The sequence below is a fragment of the Sorex araneus genome, chromosome 1, assembly GCF_027595985.1.
Source record: "Sorex araneus isolate mSorAra2 chromosome 1, mSorAra2.pri, whole genome shotgun sequence".
Classification (NCBI taxonomy): Eukaryota; Metazoa; Chordata; class Mammalia; order Eulipotyphla; family Soricidae; genus Sorex; species Sorex araneus.
Genome location: NC_073302.1, coordinates 427,125,609 through 427,142,023, shown reverse-complemented (window position 1 = coordinate 427,142,023; position 16,415 = coordinate 427,125,609). Strand labels below are relative to the sequence as shown.

Genomic DNA, 16,415 nt, shown 5'->3' with positions numbered 1-16,415 from the left:
TCTTGGGCTGCTGAAGTGCTCAGAGTAGATTCTTCGAGTCTTGTTTGGAGCACTTAGGAGGCCAGTAGGGAGAACAGTCTCAAGGTCTCTGCATTTGGCATCCTACATGACACAGACGCTTAATTCCCTTTGTTCTGGGGACCTTCAGGACCATATCTATCCTGGCAGCTGTGCTTGAAACTCTCTAGTCCAGATAGCCTCTATCTTCCCCTCTTCCACGGAAAATCCTGGTGGGGGCTGAGGGGGGAGGGGTATGTCAGGGAATCACCCCAGCGTTTGGACACAAGGAAGAAATTTAGGGGTCTAATTCCTCATTCCGGTCCTTATTAATTAATTTATTTTTGGTCTTTGGGACACACCTGGCAATGCACAGGACTAACTCCTGGCTCTGCACTCAGGGATCACTCCTAGTGGCACTCAGGGCTATGTGGGATGCTGGGGATAGAACCCAGGTCAGCCACGTGCAAGGAGGTATGATGGTTCAGGCCCTTCTGGTTCTTAGTTTAGCAGCCTAGAAGTTGAGGTCAATTTCTGTGACTCCCGAGAACCTTGACATGTAAATGAAGTTGGCATGGTTCTATTTCCCCACTGCCAGTGGAGAGGTGTCTTTCCCTCAGGGCTGATAAGTCAGTGAGCGTGGGACTGTCTGCCATTCTGCTACTAACATTTTGTGGCTGATGTCTCTTTCCTGCCTCTCTAGCCTTGTGAGTTTCTTTCTTGGTTTAAAAAAGAAAACCTCTTTATGATTTTCCACAGGGTTTGCGGAGGGAGGGAAATTAATAACATGCATGCAAATGGCCATCTTATCACAGGACCCTTGCTACCCTTCTCAATATGTCTTCAAAATTATCATTCCTGGGACTAACCCTTCTTGGGCATAGCGAATTGCTCATTTCGAATTGCTGGGGTATGTTTATTTCTGTCCTTCTATTTAGAAGCCTTTAAGTGAACATGATTAGCAGGAAATGAGCCTTTCTATAAGAAGGATTCAAGGAAAATGTGTCTAGTGGGTAACTTTTATTAAGTATATGAGAGAAAATCAGAGGCGGCTTCCCAGTAGGCATTCCCTGAAGACTTGGGGGTGGGGGGCGTCTCTTAAAAGAGGAGGGAACTTGTAAATGGTCCCTGAGGGTGAATCTCAAGATACTATGTTCAGTATCTTGTTTAGGGAACCAGAGAAACTTCCAGACTTTGTGCTTGCCGTATCCCAGAAAAGGACCCTCTGGCTTGATCTGTTGGGGGGAAGTTGTGATAAGAAGTAAGAGAAGAGACTGAAGCAAAAGGTCCATCGGGGGGAGGGGGCATTTGCCTTGCTTGTGGCTGACCCGAATTCAGTCCCCAACATCCCTTATGGTCCTCCCAGTGCCACCAGGAGTAATTCCTGAGTGCAGAGCCAGGACCAACCCCTGAGCATTGCTGGGTGTGACCTTAAAACAACAACAACAGAAAAGAAAAAAAAAAGAAAGCGAGTCAGCTATTGACTTTATTCATTTATTTGTAATTCACTTACCAAGTTAAATACTCACTGAGCACCTACCCTGGGCAAAGTGCTCTGCTAGGTTTCTCTAGGATGCCTAGATGTCAAGGGACAGTTTCGTTTTGGTCTGTGGCCATGCTTGGGGGACCCTGTGGTGCTGGATTTGAATCCAGACCCCCAGCCTGGATAGCCTGCGCTCAGCTCACTAAGCGGCTAGCCCCGCCCCCCGGGACAGCTTTGCAAGGAACCTTCTGTGTTGGATGGTCTCCGGACACTTCTAAATACCAGCATCTGGGGACGAAGAGTGGGGAGGGTTTAAGGACTCAAGATGACGTAAAGGAGCCCATTCATGAAATCAGTTATTCCCACAACATAACAGAGTACATTAGACACGTGCAGAGACTGTCCTATGCTTGCCATCTTTGTCACAGTGGCCACCTTTGCCTGGGCGGACCTGGGTCGAGTCCTGAGGCTTCAAGCTCCTTTGACACTCCACTCCCCTTATTGGAAGTACATTTTTTTTCTTCTAATTAAAAAAAAACCTTTATTGATTGAAGTACTATGATGCATAATACTATTGATGCTGGTTTCTGCGTGTACATCATTCTAACACCACACCCATCACTGCCGTACCCATCTCCCACCCCCAAGGTCCAGAGGGCCCCTCCCTTTCTACTCCCCCCATCCCACATTCCCATACCCCCACTCCAACTCAGTTCCGTGGATCAGCTCTTCTATTGGCTCATTGTTGCTCTCTTGCGGTGTGTCTTTAAGTCCCACATACGAGAGAGCTCATTCTGCATCTATCCCTCTCCTTCTGACTGACTTCACTCACTGTGATACCCTTTAGTTCCATTTACCTCACGGCACCCTGCATGGTTTGGTTCTTTCTTAGAGCAGCGTAGTATTCACCCTGTTGGGCATATACACCACAACTTTTTTTTTCTTTTTACACCACAACTTTTAAAAAACATTTATTTATTTATTTATTTATTAGTGAATCACCGTGAGGGTACAGTTACAGATGTGTACATTTTTGTGCTCATGTTTCCCTCATACAATGTTCGAGAACCCATCCCTTCACCAGTGCCCATTCTCCACCACCAATAAACCCAGCATCCCTCCCACCCCCCAATCCCATCTCCCCTCACCCCACCTGCCTCTGTGGCAGGGTATTCCCTTTTTGTTCTCTATCTCCAACTGGGCATTGTGGTTTGCAATAGGGGTGTCGAGTGGCCATCCTGTTAAGTCTCTAGTCTACTCTCAGCACGTGCATCACCCTTTCCCTGCGTGCCCTCCAACCACATTTTACTTGTACACCACAACTTTTGATCCATTCATCAGTGATTGGGCATCTAGCTCTTTCCTTTGTTTTTGTTTTGTTTTGTTTTGTTTTTGCTTTTTGGGTCACACATGTCGATGCACAGGGATTACTCCTGGATCTGCACTCAGGAGTTACTCCTAGTGGTGCTCAAGGGACCATTTGGGATGCTGGGAATCAAACCCAGGTCAGCTGCATGCAAGGCAAAGGCCCCACCCACTGTGCTGCAGCTCCAGCCCTCTTTCCATATCTTTGCTATTGTACTAAGCACTGAGACTATTTCTCTTTAATTTGGGGCCACAGCTGGTAGTGCTCAGGGGCTCTTTTTGTGGTGACTCTCTGTGGTGCTCTGGGGAAGCACATGTGCTGGGGGTCAAACCTAGGCCTCCAGCAGGCACAACCCAGGAACCGGGAACTTCGCTCTCAGTGTTGGAAACAAGTTGCATTCCATCTCTCAGAGAAACCAGTGGTAGCGAAAGGACATGGCACAGACAGGCTGACAGCGCAGTTCCCTGGGAAGTGGTCATGGCATTGAACTGGTAAAACCCAACAGACTGTGCAGAGGACAGTTGAAGAGACTGGGTTCATGTGAGCTCAGGTATGTGGTCTTGGGCAAACCCGTTACTTTTCTTTTCTTTTTTATTTTGCTTTTTGGGTCACACCCGGCGATGCACAGGGGTCACTCCTGGCTCTGCGCGCAAGAATTACCCCTGGCGGTGCTCAGGGGACCATATGGGATGCCGGGAATCGAACCAGGGTCGGCCGCGTGCAAGGCAAATGCCCTACCCGCTGTACTATCGCTCCAGCCCCAAACCCGTTACTTTTCTAAGCCTTCATTGGCCCATCTGTGAAATGGACAGCCAGGAATTGTAGTAGGATCTAATGAGAGAAGAGGCGCAGACATGCTTATTACACTGGGTTGGGGACTTAAAGCCGCGGTTCCCCCTGTGGGGAGGGGGCGTCTGCACGTGTCTGCTTGTGTGTGTGTGTGTGTGTGTGTGTGTGTGTGTGTGTGTGTGCGCGCGCGTGCGTGCGCGCGCGCGAGCCCACGAGTGTGCGCGCAGTGCCAGGCGGGCGGCTGTTTGCCGGGGAAGGCGTGCGTGCGTGCGTGAGGATGTGTGTGTCGGGTGTGTGCGGAGGCCGCCCTGGGGGCGTGTGTCTGCGGGCGCTTGGCCGGGAACGAGGCGTGTTGGCAGCGCGGGGTGAATGAGCGCGCGCGGGGCGCCGGGCACGGAGGCGGCGGGGCTCTGCGGTGGGGGGCGGACGGCGGCCCGTTGGGTGGGGAGCCGAGGAAGGGGGGAAGAGGGAGGGGCGCAGGGGCGGGCGCTGCGCGGTCGGTGCGCGGTTGCCGCGGAGCCCGGCGCGGGCGGCGGGGCCGGGGAGCGCGGTTCGCGGCCGGGAGGCGTCGCCGCGGGGCGGGAACGCAGAGCGCCAAGCCGGGCCGGGCAGGACCGCCCGGGGTCGCCGCTGCGGGGCCACGCATGCATCGGCCGAGCCGCGGCCGCCGGGACCAGCCGCGGGGACGTTGGGTGCGATCCAGAGAACCTGCCGGAGTCCGCGAAGCGTTGGCCCGCTGGGCTCCCGGGCAGCCCCTTCTCCAGCACTTGGCGGTGGAGAGCCCCGAGGGAGGGAGCGAGAGGAGCAGGTCTGCGGGGCCTGGGGCGACGGAGGGGGAGTGTGTGCGGGCGTGCTTGTGCGTGCGTGGTGTGTGCGTGCGTGTGTGTGTGTGTGTGTGTGTGTGTGTGTGATGTGCACGCACGCGCGTGCATGTGTGCATATGCGTGCGCGCGCCTGCGAGGGGTAGGTGGGTGTGTAGGGGTGTGAGTGGGCATGATCGTGTATGATGTGTGGATGCAGGGGTGTGTGTGCGCCTCTGTATGATTGTGTATACTACGTGTGCGTGTGTGCGCGCGCGTGTGTGCCAGATCGGCGGGTCTGAGCCGGTGGAGGAGGGAGGCACCCAATGCGCGCCGAGGGTACGGCTCTGTGTGACCGCGAGCGCAGGGCTGTGTGAAGGGTGAGTGGGTGAGCGTGCAGAGGCGGGAGTGAGGTGTGACTCTGTGTGTGTGTGTGTGTGTGTGTGTGTGTGTGTGTGTGTAGAGGGGGGTCGACTGCACGTGTGTCCTGGGCTCGCCCTCCCTCCTCCTTCCAGATGTGTGTGCAGGGTGGGGCGGTGGTGGAGGGGCCAGAAATCTACCAAGCCAGCCCCTTGCCCTGTTTGCTGACCAAACCCCAGAAGGCCAGAGGCAGCCCAGCTGCTCCCACCCCCTCGCCCCATTTGTAGGATTAAAGGGAAGGGAGCAGGCCCAACCCCAGGAGAGGGGAAAGGCTGAAGGGTTTCTGCAGGACCAGGACCACCTGGCTTCCCTCGCTGGAACTGCTGCCTTTGGCATCTCTGCAGACCCCAGGGCTTTCCCCCTCTCTGGTACCCACATAGCTGCAGGCTGCTGGGGGCGGGGGCGGGTGGGTGAGGCTCAGCTCTTGGGCACGGTTGTGGAATCCTGGGGGCGCCTGGCACACAGGCCTTAATAAATGGAAGAGAGGAGGGAAGGAGGGAGACTTGGGGGTCTGGGAGTAAGAACGGCCCCTCTGCTATCAGTTAAGCCTGATTGCAGGCAAATGCCAAGTCCCCCGGATAGCTTAAGCTGGCGGTGGGGAGAGAGTGGGCCTTAGCTGGAATTCCAGAGAAGGGGGTCCTCAGGGGAGAGGCCTGATGGAATGGCCACCTCCTTGCTGGCTTGCTTTTTCTCTGCATCTCTGGGGTTCGAGGCCTCCTGGGTGTGTGACCCCCAAGATGGGAAAGAGGTGGCTCCGGAAGCTCATAGCACCTCTCCTCTCCCCAGGACCTTTGTGCTCACAAGGTGCTGAAGAACAGACCCCCGCCCCAACCCCGCCCCAGGCCCCCGGAGGCTCCCTGAGGCCAGCGGGGGCCATGGCAGGGCCCGGCTGGCTGGGGCTGGGCCTGTTCTGCTGGGTCCTGTTTGCTGTGCCCGTGGGGCCCCAGCCAGCCTCTCTCACCACACTGACCCCGCCGCCCCAGAGCGAGGCCTCCGTGCTGTCCCTCAACCTGGGCCTGAACTTCAAATTCCACCTGCGGGGGCCTGCAGCTGCCTGGGGAAACCCCGCCACCGAGAACCAGCCACTTCCTCCGGGGCCCAGCTGGGAGTCAGAGGAAGGGGTGGCCAGTGGACTGCGGACCGACCCCTTCTGGGAGCTGCTGGTGGGTTCCCTTGGGAACTCGCCCCCAGAGTGGGGCTCTGCGGAGGGCAGCTCGACTCCCGGGGCTCCCTCCCAGCCTCAAGAGTCCACCTCCCCCCTGTCTGGGCCCACCAACTGGCCAGCCGCGACCTCCCAGCCCCGGAGGATCACAGGGCCCTGGGACACCGCCCTGGCTGCGGCCACAGCGCCTCCTTCCAGTGCTCCCAGGCCCCCGCAGAGCGAGCTGGAGCTGAAGTTGGATGTGGCCGTGCGAGCAGGCGCAGCCCCCACGCTGGGCCACCGGACGCTGCCCCTGTTGCCCAGCCTGCGGGCGAGCCTGGCCGAGATCGCTGGGCGCCTGGGACCCTTCGGTGAGTGCCTGTCGCGACTTGAGGAGTGCCCGAGCTGGGCAGTGCCGGCAGGTCCGAGGACACATCTGCCTCCTTTTCGCAGGGTTCTTTGGCACCACGCTGTCCCCGCTCAGGGACTTCCCAGGCCCCAGCCCAGCCACTGCCCCGAGCTCTACCTCTGCAGTTTCAGATCCTCAAGGTGAGTGTTGGGTTCATGGTCTCCAGGGCAGGTGGCACATGCCAACCTGCCAGGTGCCACGTGGCCATATGTCTGAGCTTCAACCATTTCTTTCCTTCCTTTTTTTTTGGGGGGGGGGTGGGGCACACCCAGAGAAGCTCAGGGGTTACTCTGCACTCAGGAATTAGTCCTGGCACTGCTCGGGGACCATATGAGATGCCAGGGGATCGGACCCAGATTGGCTGCGTGCAATGAAAGCACACACACCCCCCCCAAAATAAAAAAAAATAAAAAGGAAAGCACGCCCTACCTGCTATACTATTGCTTTCTATTGCTTTGATCCTTCTCTCTCTCTCTCTCTCTCTCTCTCTCTCTCTCTCTTCTTCCCTGCTTGCTTTCCTGCTTTCTTATTTTTTTTTGGGCCACACCTTGTATGCTCAGGGCTTACTCCTGGCTCTGTGCTCAGGGATCACTCCTAGTGGGGCTCAGAAGATCATATGGGGTGCCAGGGATTGAACCAGGGTTACTAGCATGTAAGGCCAGTGCCCTACCCACTGTGCTATCTCTCTGGCCCTCCCTTGCTTTATTGATGGGGGAGGGGTGGTGGTGGTTAGCACTGCTGCTGGGATACGGGCTATGGCCTTTGTGGGAAGATTCCCTCTTGTCCACACTGAGTCTGGTTTGGTCCTCGAAGCTTAGCTCGGAGCTACTTGTGGCAGCAGATCCTGGGACAAGGCTCCCTTTGCGGGGTGCTCTGGGGGAGGTTAAGGTTTTGTCCAGAGCCCCAGACACTGGAACAGACCGATAGGGTGACCGTGGAGCCCCCATGTGCTCTCTTTGCAGGATTCTTTGGCACGACTCTGTCCCCGCCCCCTTTCTCCGGGGAGAGAAGGGTTCCAAGTGGAAGCCCCCTGGACTTGGCCACTTCCTCCCGCCCAGTCTCGGATCCTGCTGCAGCCCTGGGTGAGTCGATCCACTCGCACCTGCCAGTCATGGGTGGCGCCCGCTGCCAGCCACTCCCTGGCATGCTGGGAGGCTTTTGTTTTGCTGTCATCATTGTGAGCTCAGTCTCTTCCTTATCCTCAGGGTGGCAGCTCTGCCTGGTGGATGACCGGGGGTCTTCGGGGCCATTTGTGGTCATGGGCAGGGCAGGATGTGGACAAAGGGGGCCACAGCAAGCAAGGGAGACCTAGAGGAGACCCAGAGAGACTTCAGCTGTCCCCAGACTGCCTGACACTTCTGCCTAGGCCAGAGCCAGGCCCAGGGACAGACAGTCACAAATTCTTCGTGTTTCCACAGCCTCCCCCTAGGCACCCCCCTCCTCCACATTCTCCTTGGCCTTCCCACCCACCCTCCCCCTCGGTCCCCCAACCTCAGGGGCTCTCTTGTGTCACCTGATCTGACAGAACAGGTAGAGCAGGGCCTCCTGCTGGGGAGACTTGGAGCAGGCAGGCGCCTCCCTCCTTCAAGAGAACTTTCTAGAACAAGCACCCAGGCCAACTGGTGTTGCAGAGGAAAGCCCAGGGATTATGTCAGCCGAGGCTGGGCAGTCTACTTACCTCTCCGCTGGGTGGTAGTGGCACATGATGGACTCTCCAAGGCTAAATTTTCTCCTGTATCTAGAATGGAATCGTGAGACCGTTTTGTTACAGTGAAGCATCCAGATAATAGCGGGGGCTTCTGGGGGGCCAGGGTATGAAGCAGCAGCGCAGATACTGTGAGTCTGGACCCCAGAAAGGGTGGGATTCAGGTAAGTCCCAGAGCAGAGGGCACGCTGCTCCAGGTTCTGGTAGGTGAGGTCCAGGGAGCCAGGGAGGGGACTCTCCAGACCCAGTTTTGTTTGGGACAGTGTCCCTGTGGTGAGGCGTCCTCCTTCTTGGCACCCCCACATTGGGACCAACTGGCAACCGCGGGGCCTCTAGCTATCTGTGCTCCCTCTTTACCTGGCTCAGCTTTCACTCACCCACCGGCCCTCTCCTTCCCGTGGCCCTGGGTGCTCTGGAGGGTGGGCGGGGCTCAGGCAGGATGCTGGAGGGCGGGCTGGGAGGCTAATGAGTCTGGACAGTGTCAGGAGAAACCCTGCCTGGCTCTGCTCTGATGGCAGGAACCCAGCCTCTTCCTGGCTGTTCCCTGGGGTGGGGTGTGTGTGGGGGGTATAATGCAAGGAAACTACAGGCCTCCTGGAGAGAAGGCACAGGGCCTGGCTCTGACCTAGGCAGAGGTGTCAGGCAGTCTGGGGACAGCTGAGGTCTCTCTGGGGTCTCCTCTAGGGTCTCCCTTGCTTTATGTGGCTCACCTTTGACCCTAGACGTTTCCTCTGTTACATGAGGCCCCTTCACTGGCGACAGAGCTTGAGACAGATTGCATACACCAGGGCGGGGGTATGGTCATCACCAGGCTGAAAGATGGTCTTTCTCTCTCTCTCTCTCTCTCTCTCTCTCTCTCTTTCTTTCTTTCTTTCTTTCTTTCTTTCTTTCTTTCTTTCTTTCTTTCTTTCTTTCTTTTTTCTTTCTCTTTCTTTTCTTTCCTCTCTTTTTCTTTCTCCCTCCCTCCCTCCCTCCCTCCCTCCCTCTCTTCCTCCCTCCCTCCCTCCCTCCCTTCCTTCCTTCCTTCCTTCCTTCCTTCCTTCCTTCCTTCCTTCCTTCCTTCCTTCCTTCCTTCCTCCCTTCCTCCCTCCCTCCCTCCCTCCCTCCCTCCCTCTCTTCCTCCCTTCCTTCCTTCCTTCCTTCCTTCCTTCCTTCCTTCCTTCCTTCCTTCCTTCCTTCCTTCCTTCCTTCCTTCCTTCCTTCCTTCCTTCCTTCCTTTCTCTTTTTTGCTCTTGGGCCACAGCTGGGGATGCTCAGGGATTACTCCTGACTCGGCACTCAGAAATCACTCCTAGCAGTGCTCAGGGGATCTTATGGGATTCTAGGGATCAAATCCAGGTTGGCCCGTGCATTATCTTTGTGGTCCTAAAAGACTTTCTTACATCTCCTTTAGGGATCCACTGCCCTAGCCCGGAGGGTCTCTCCCTGCCGCCGCCCCCACCCCCTGCATCCCTTGCATGGGTTCCGGCAGGCACCCGTGACATTTCCAGTTGTTAGATATTTCAGATGCCACCTTTACAAACCAGATGGATCATCCAGGAATTCTGGAGGTGGGGCGGGTGCAGCCAGGGAGCACTGAGCAGGCGATCCCTCGGCCCTTTGATCTGGGCAGCTGGAGGATAATCAAGCCTGACTCTGCCATCAATCTAGCCTGGCCCCCCTCTGGCTTCCCCTGGCCCACGACTCAAGATGATGAGCTTACCTCTGAGCTCGGAGGTCAAGGAGGGGCCAGGAAGCCTGCAGGGACCACCTTATCAGGGAGACTGGTGTGAGAGGGGGACAGGGAAGTTATTCTGGGGCTCCTTTTGGGTGCCTCAAATGGGGAAGACTGGGGAGGAGCTCCGGCAGGTCTTTCAAAGGAGGAAGCTGGATCTTCACCGCCTGGCCCAGCATGGGTACCCCTAGGTGCTCTGCCGCATAGTAGGTGCTTCCTGTTTGGGGCTCTCTCCTTTGGCACCTGGGCAGTGCCATGCTTTCTCACCAACCTTTTTGTTTGTCTGTGGGCCATGCCCTGTGGTGTCCAAGGGTTACTGCTGGCTCTGCGTTTAGGGATCAATCCTGATGGGCTTGGTGGATCATATGGGGTGTTGGGGATCAGGTTGGCCAGGTGCAATGTAAGTGCCCTATCTAATGTACTATTTCCTCCAGCCCCCAGTTTTGTTTTCTGTATTGTTTTATGGCCACGCCTGGCAATACTAGGCGAGGGTGGGGCAAGGGAGGGCAACTCCCAGTTCAGTGCTCAGGGATAATACATTTCTGGTGATACTCAAAGGACAGTGTGGTGCCTGCCTGGGATTGACTTTTTTTTTTAAATTTTTATTTTATCACCATGTGGAAAGTTACAAAGTTCTCAGGTTTATGTCTCAGTTATACAATATTCAAACACCATCCCTTCACCAGTGCCCATATTCCACCACCAAAATCCCCAGTATACCCCGCCCCCCACCCCCAACTGTATAACTGATGAATTTCACTTCATTTTCTCTTTACCTTGATTATGTTCCATATTTCAACACAAAACTCACTATTGTTGTTGGAGTATCCCCCCAAGAAAGACAGCCCTACTAAGGAAGCATTTGATAATTAGTTTTCCATTAAAAGATTGTATGTTTTCAGTTTTTAGAAAAGGTCGCGCAGCCGCATTAGCGGCCGCGCGGTTCGGATGTGTCTCAGTCCCGCATCCCGGAGCCGTGTTAGTTGCTGCTCAGTGTCGCCAGGGCTCCATCTGGAGAAGGTGTGGTGGCTGCACCTCCTCCGTCCGGATCCCCGGTGTTGCTGGCCCCGATTTGGGTACGGAGCATTCTCCGGCCGCGTTGCTCACCAGAATACCTGGCTGCTTCTCTGTTGAATGTGGCAAGATGGCGCTGAGGGTGGGTCAAGGGCGTGACTTCCTGCGGCCGGGACCACTTGGAGGCTGGGCTGGCGCCGCCCCACTTGCCTGGGATTGACTTTAAGGTTAGCGTGCAATGCCTGCACTTCAGTCAGCAGACCACCCCCCGCCCCCACATCTCCTGCCCACACTGTGCATTTATCCCAAAGACTGACCTATGCTATAAGCATCCTGGCTCATTTCACAGGGAGCAGTCCCTGGCACGGGGTCAGGATGCTCACTGCCGTTCGTGGGACACTGGGAGCTCTGTATGTTGAAGCTTTGGCCTGTACTCACTTTGCCCTCCCTAAATGCCCAGCTCTTTCCAATCCTCTCTCCAGAAATGCTTTCTGCCCCTCCTTTCCCATGTTCTCTGCACTGATGTGTTTTACGTGGCCGCAGCATGAGTGGGCACTGCTGGGCAGGATGATCTGGGCGCTCCCTGTGTTGTGTTGTCCAAATGGGGCCTGGCTAGGGCAGGGCTAGGCAAGAGATGTCTGATTGTCAGGAGACACAGACACTCTGTGTGTGTGTGTGTGTGTGTGTGTGTGTGTGTGTGTGTGTGTGTCTCAGGGTGAGGTGGGGGGGGTGTTGGAGTGCAGGCATTGCATGCTGGAGCCCTTTGAGCACCACCAGGTGCGCGTTACCTCTGAGCATTCCCCCTCTTTCTTCCTCTGCCTCCTGGGCACCTCCCTGCCTGGTCCCACCAGGCGTCCCTCCTCCACCCTCCTCTCGCTCCATCCTGGCTCTGCTTGCAGCTGTGGTTCTGCTGAGCCTGCGGGGTGACGGTTGGGACGGGGTGGTGGGGGTGGGGGTGGGGGGGTTATACAGGGCCAGGCTCATTCTCCAGCATCTTGCCTTGCTGCCTTGCTGCCTGGCCGGGAGGAGATTCTTGGGGTACAGCTCTTTTGAACGCCCTTTTCATTCCAGGAGTGTAGAATCTGAGCGCCTTCCTCCTCCCCGTCTTTTGCTTAGCTTCCTTTTCCACCAAGGACGAACTAAGGTGCCAGTTAGCAAACCCTGAGCACCTGAGGAGGTCACTCACTAAAATGGCTTTTATTTAATTTTACTTAAAAAAATGGGAGCGGGGCAACTTCAGCAGTGCTGGGGGGAGGACAGGGCTACTCTCAGGCGTAATCAGCCTGGTAGCACAGGCTTAATGAGCTGGGGCTGGTAAGGTTTGGGGGTGGGCACGTGATGTAGGGGATCGAACTCAGGGCCTCGCATGAGCAGACAAATGCTCACCTGCTAAGCTACAGTCCTGATCCTAAAATGGCATTTTATTCCACTCTGATCTCCCCACTTCATCCTTCCTGGGATTTTTGCCTCACTGTCACTCTCTGTAAAGAACCTAAGGGGTGTCTATAAGAACAGCCCGAGACCTGTGACTCTGTGGCAGAGTTAGGATGGGGAGGATGGTTACGGGCAGGTAAAGGTGTGGGGGTGCAGACCACAGGGAGACCTGTGAATGGAAAAAGGAGTCTGAGGCAGGAGGAGGTCTGACACCCTCTCTTCTCATCGCCCCTCCCCCATTCTAGCTCTTACTCTCTGTGTGGGGCAGCTTTTCCTGAGAGACAGAGAAGGGGGAAGCCAGCGGAAAAGAACTGGGGAAGCACCAGGGTGGGAGGTGGCTGTCAGGGATGCAGAACCAGAGATCAACGAATGAGTGCCAGGCAGAGACCCCAAAATCCTGGGTAGGGGCCCCAGCTGGTTCTTGCATCTGGATTCCACTCACAGTTTTGCAGTGTTGGTAAACTTAGACAAGTCCCTTTGCCTTTCCAGCAGTCTGAGTGCCTCCCTCTGGTGAATCAGCAGATGCAGCGTGGCTAGGACCCCTGTGCTGGCGGGGAGGGGCTTTGAGTCACGTGGATTTGGATTGAGCAAAGCAAACAAAAAGCTTTTCTGGTGTTTTGTGTGTGTGTGTGTGTGTGTGTGTGTGTGTGTGTGTGTGTGTGTGTGTGTGTGCCACACCCAGCATTGCTGAGGGGTTGGTTACTCCTGGCTCTGCACTTAGGAATCACTCCTGGCCATGCACCAAGGGTAGGGAATGGTGCTGGGGATCGAACCTGGGTGGGCCGTGTGCAAGGCAAGCTCTTTACCTCTTATACTCTCACCCGGCCCCACAAACAGAAAAGTTTGCTCTTACCTATCTTCCTTTTTGGGGAGCAGGAAGGAACTAGTGGGACTTTCTGCAGTGCGGGCCAGTGACAAAATCTTGTGACTTCTTCAACAAAACCCTTTTCAGCAAGAACCTCAGTGCTGAAGGGGTGTGAACAAGGCAGACGGTGGCAGTGCCCTGGGATGCTGGAAGGGATGAGCGGGATCGGCTAGGTGGAGAAATTGGCTGGGGGCAGGGCTGAGGTTGGCGAGTCTCTGGGGTCCTGAGCTATTATCACCCAGATCTGCCCACAGGGCCACTGGCACTGGGGTGGACAGGGGTGGGGGAAGCGGCACAATGGCCCCAGATCAAAGTTCTCTGTCCACAGGTGCCATACTGCCCACCGCTGGCCCGGAGGACCCCAGCCCTGCCAGCCTCGGGATCCCTTCGGAGCCTGAGTGTGGACTGGCGTCCTGCAGCATCCAGGAACTGCCCGAAAGGGACACGGCGCCCGTGGGCCCGCTGCCTCTCTTCTTCCTGAGCCTGGAGGCGGACTGGGCGGAGGCGCGCGCTCGCTGGGGGCTGGCCTGGGAGGCGCACGTCTACGGGGTAGGCGCACTCTTCGGCCTGGTGGCCCTGCTGGCGCTGCTGGCACTGGCCCTCCTGCCCTGGCGCTGCCCGCCCGGCGCCCCGTGCCTGGCGTTGCTGGACCTGCTCCTGCTCTCGGCCGGCACCACGCGGGCCTTCCCGCTCTTCTACGACGCCTACGGGCACCGCGAGCGGCTGCCTGCGCTGGCCTGGCTGCTACTGCAGGACCTGCCGCTGCCCTGCCTGGCCTCCGGCCTGGGCCTGGCCTGCCTGCTGCTGGCCCGCCCGCGCCCGCCGCGCTGTCCGGCCGGCCTGGCCGCGCTACTGCTCCTGGGGCTGGCGCTGGCGGCCGCGGCTGCCCTGGGTAGCGCCGCCCACCACCCGCTGCGGCCCCTGCGGCTGGCCTCCCGGGGGCTGCACGCCTTCCTCGCCGCGCTTCTGTCGGGGCTCCTGCTGGCGCTGTCCTGCGTGAGGGGCCGGCGGCGGCGGGCCAGGGCACCCCTGGGGGGATCGGGCTTCAAGGGCGCCACCCCTCTCCCCCAGGCGCGCAGCCCGTTCGCCCCGCGCGAGTCGTGGCGGCGCGCAGCGCGCACGGCCCCGGTGGCCGGCACCTTCGGGTTGCTGAGCGGCGCCCTGCAGGGCTACGAGGTCCTGCACGCCCTGGGCTATGGGGGCCAGCCCGGCCTGGAGGGGCCTTGGCCCTGGTGGGCCTTCCAGCTGGGGCTGCGCCTGGGCGAGGTGGGCGTCGCGCTCCCGTTGGCGCTGCTGGGCCTCTACCCCGCGCTCTGCAGCCCCCGCGTGCCGCCGCGCTGCTGGGCCAAGCTTTTCCGCTGGTCCCCGGGCCACGCGGCCCCGCTGCTGCCCTCGGGAGGATGGGTGCCGGCCCCCCCGGATAAGGAGCCGCTCGGAGGCGCCATCGCGCGCGGCGACGCTGAGCTGCTGCAGCTGTGCGCGCTGGCCGGGCCGGGCCCCGACCTCCTGCTCCAGGGCGGCGCGGGCCGGGCCTTCGAAGGCGCGGCGGCCAACCCGGGCATTTCCCCGGCCTCGTCCCCCTGCAGCGACTACACCGTGGACTTCCGCCCGCCCTCCCCCATCAACCTGCGGCGCAGCATCGAGGAGGCGCTGTGCAGCGAGGCCCTGCTGGCGCCCGGCTTCTTCCAGGGGCCGGCCTTGGGGGAGGCGCTCCCGGGCCTGGGTCTCTACCGCACCGCCTCGCTGGGGGCGAAGACGGGCAGCGGGCCCAGCGGGGGCGCTCAGGAGGCCCCGGGCTCCCCCGCGGCCCCCGAGTTGCCCTCTCCCGGCACGTGGCCCGCGGACAGCAGCGCCTCTTCGGGCTCGCTGTGCGGACTCTCCCGGGACAGCTCGTCCATGCTGCTGTGCTCCAGCCCCGACCGGCCCCCGCGCTGCCCGCTGGTCCGCGTGCTCAGCCCCCCGCGGCCCTCGGGGAACAGCCCCAGCCTGCCGGCCGCCGCGGGCTCCTACCGGGCCCTGTCCCCGCCCTCCCGCGACTCCCCGGAGCCCGCACCCCCGCTGCCCGCCGAAGAGGCCTTGCTGCACGAGCAATTCTTGGACGCCTGCCGCCAGATCGACGAGCTGAGCATGGGCAGCGACACCATAGACCTGTGAAGAGGAGCTCCCCGCCCCCCACCCCCACCCCACCCCCCTGCTGCGGCGGCCTGACGACGCCCCCTTCTGGAGACCTGAACACTGTAATCGTCCCCTGTCCTCTCTGGCTCAGATACCTCTCCAGGTTCCCGTCCCTGGGCGCCTCTAGGTCAGTAGCCTGGCTTTGTGGATTGGGAACTCGTGCCACCTCCATGGCCCTGGGCACTAGTGCCCTCAGCTGCACTTCTTAGCTGGCGGTGGGGTGGGGTGGGGGGGGGTTGGAAACCCACTGTTCCTTGGCATTCACCAGCAATAAAGCTCCAAGGTGCTTCACTCCAGACTACTCTCCACGCTGCTCTGAGGGAGCAGTTCTGTCCTCCCCCCGCCCCCAGATCCCAGCTGCGGTCTTTACACTGACCTTGGCCATGCCCAGGAATCCAGCCCGTCCAGGGAGCGCCCCTGCCTGCCCCCAGCCCTCCCCTGAGAAGAGTCCGTGTCCCCTAAAGGAGACTTACTTCCCCGCATCTGGGTGGGAGATGGGCACTTTCAGAGTTAATTTATCAATAAAATATTTTCAGAGGACAGAGGTCTGCCTTTCTTGGAAAAGCTTAGGGCAGGCGACTGGCTCCATAGAACTGGGCAAAAAGCGGATGGAGGTTGGACTGGTGGCACGTGGGGATAGCCCGCACTTCTTCTGCAGGACCCAAGACTGGGGTGCCATGAGCATCCTCTGTCTCGCAGAAAAGGCTTCTTGGGCATGGAATGTGGTCCTGAGGTGAGAACTCGATAGTCGTGGTGGTGGTGTGGGGTTGGTTTTGTTCTCTCAGCCTGGTTTTAGTCATGTGGAAAGTGTCGTGTGGGATGAATTAGTGGTCAAACCAGTCACATACATTTGGTTTATCCATCAAGGGCTTCATTACCTGGCTTGCAGATCCCCGAGCCCTGCTCCATTGTTGTCCCCCAGATTGAAATTCACAAAGAAAACTACATTCTCTGTCCACCAGTAGAAATTGCCCGCCCTGGTGGTTGCTCATTTCTCATTGGTGCAGATGCTCCCAAGAGAGATCCAGTCTCCTCCGATCATAAGCCTCATGTCCAACTAGAGTATGGCCCGTTTGGCTGCAAAGCCTCATAAATAGCTCTGG

General features: G+C 58.3%; 1 protein-coding gene across 1 annotated transcript; it reads left to right on the top strand.

The window, feature by feature from the left end:
* The first annotated feature begins 4,134 nt into the window (after window positions 1–4,134).
* PRRT4 (proline rich transmembrane protein 4) lies at window positions 4,135–15,842 on the top strand. The gene is made up of 5 exons (XM_055123815.1): window positions 4,135–4,443; window positions 5,642–6,367; window positions 6,450–6,545; window positions 7,368–7,487; window positions 13,466–15,842. Exons 2-5 carry the CDS (start codon window positions 5,731–5,733, stop codon window positions 15,289–15,291), a joined length of 2,679 nt encoding a protein of 892 aa, XP_054979790.1. The 5' UTR covers window positions 4,135–4,443; window positions 5,642–5,730; the 3' UTR covers window positions 15,292–15,842.
* The last annotated feature ends 573 nt before the right edge of the window (window positions 15,843–16,415 follow it).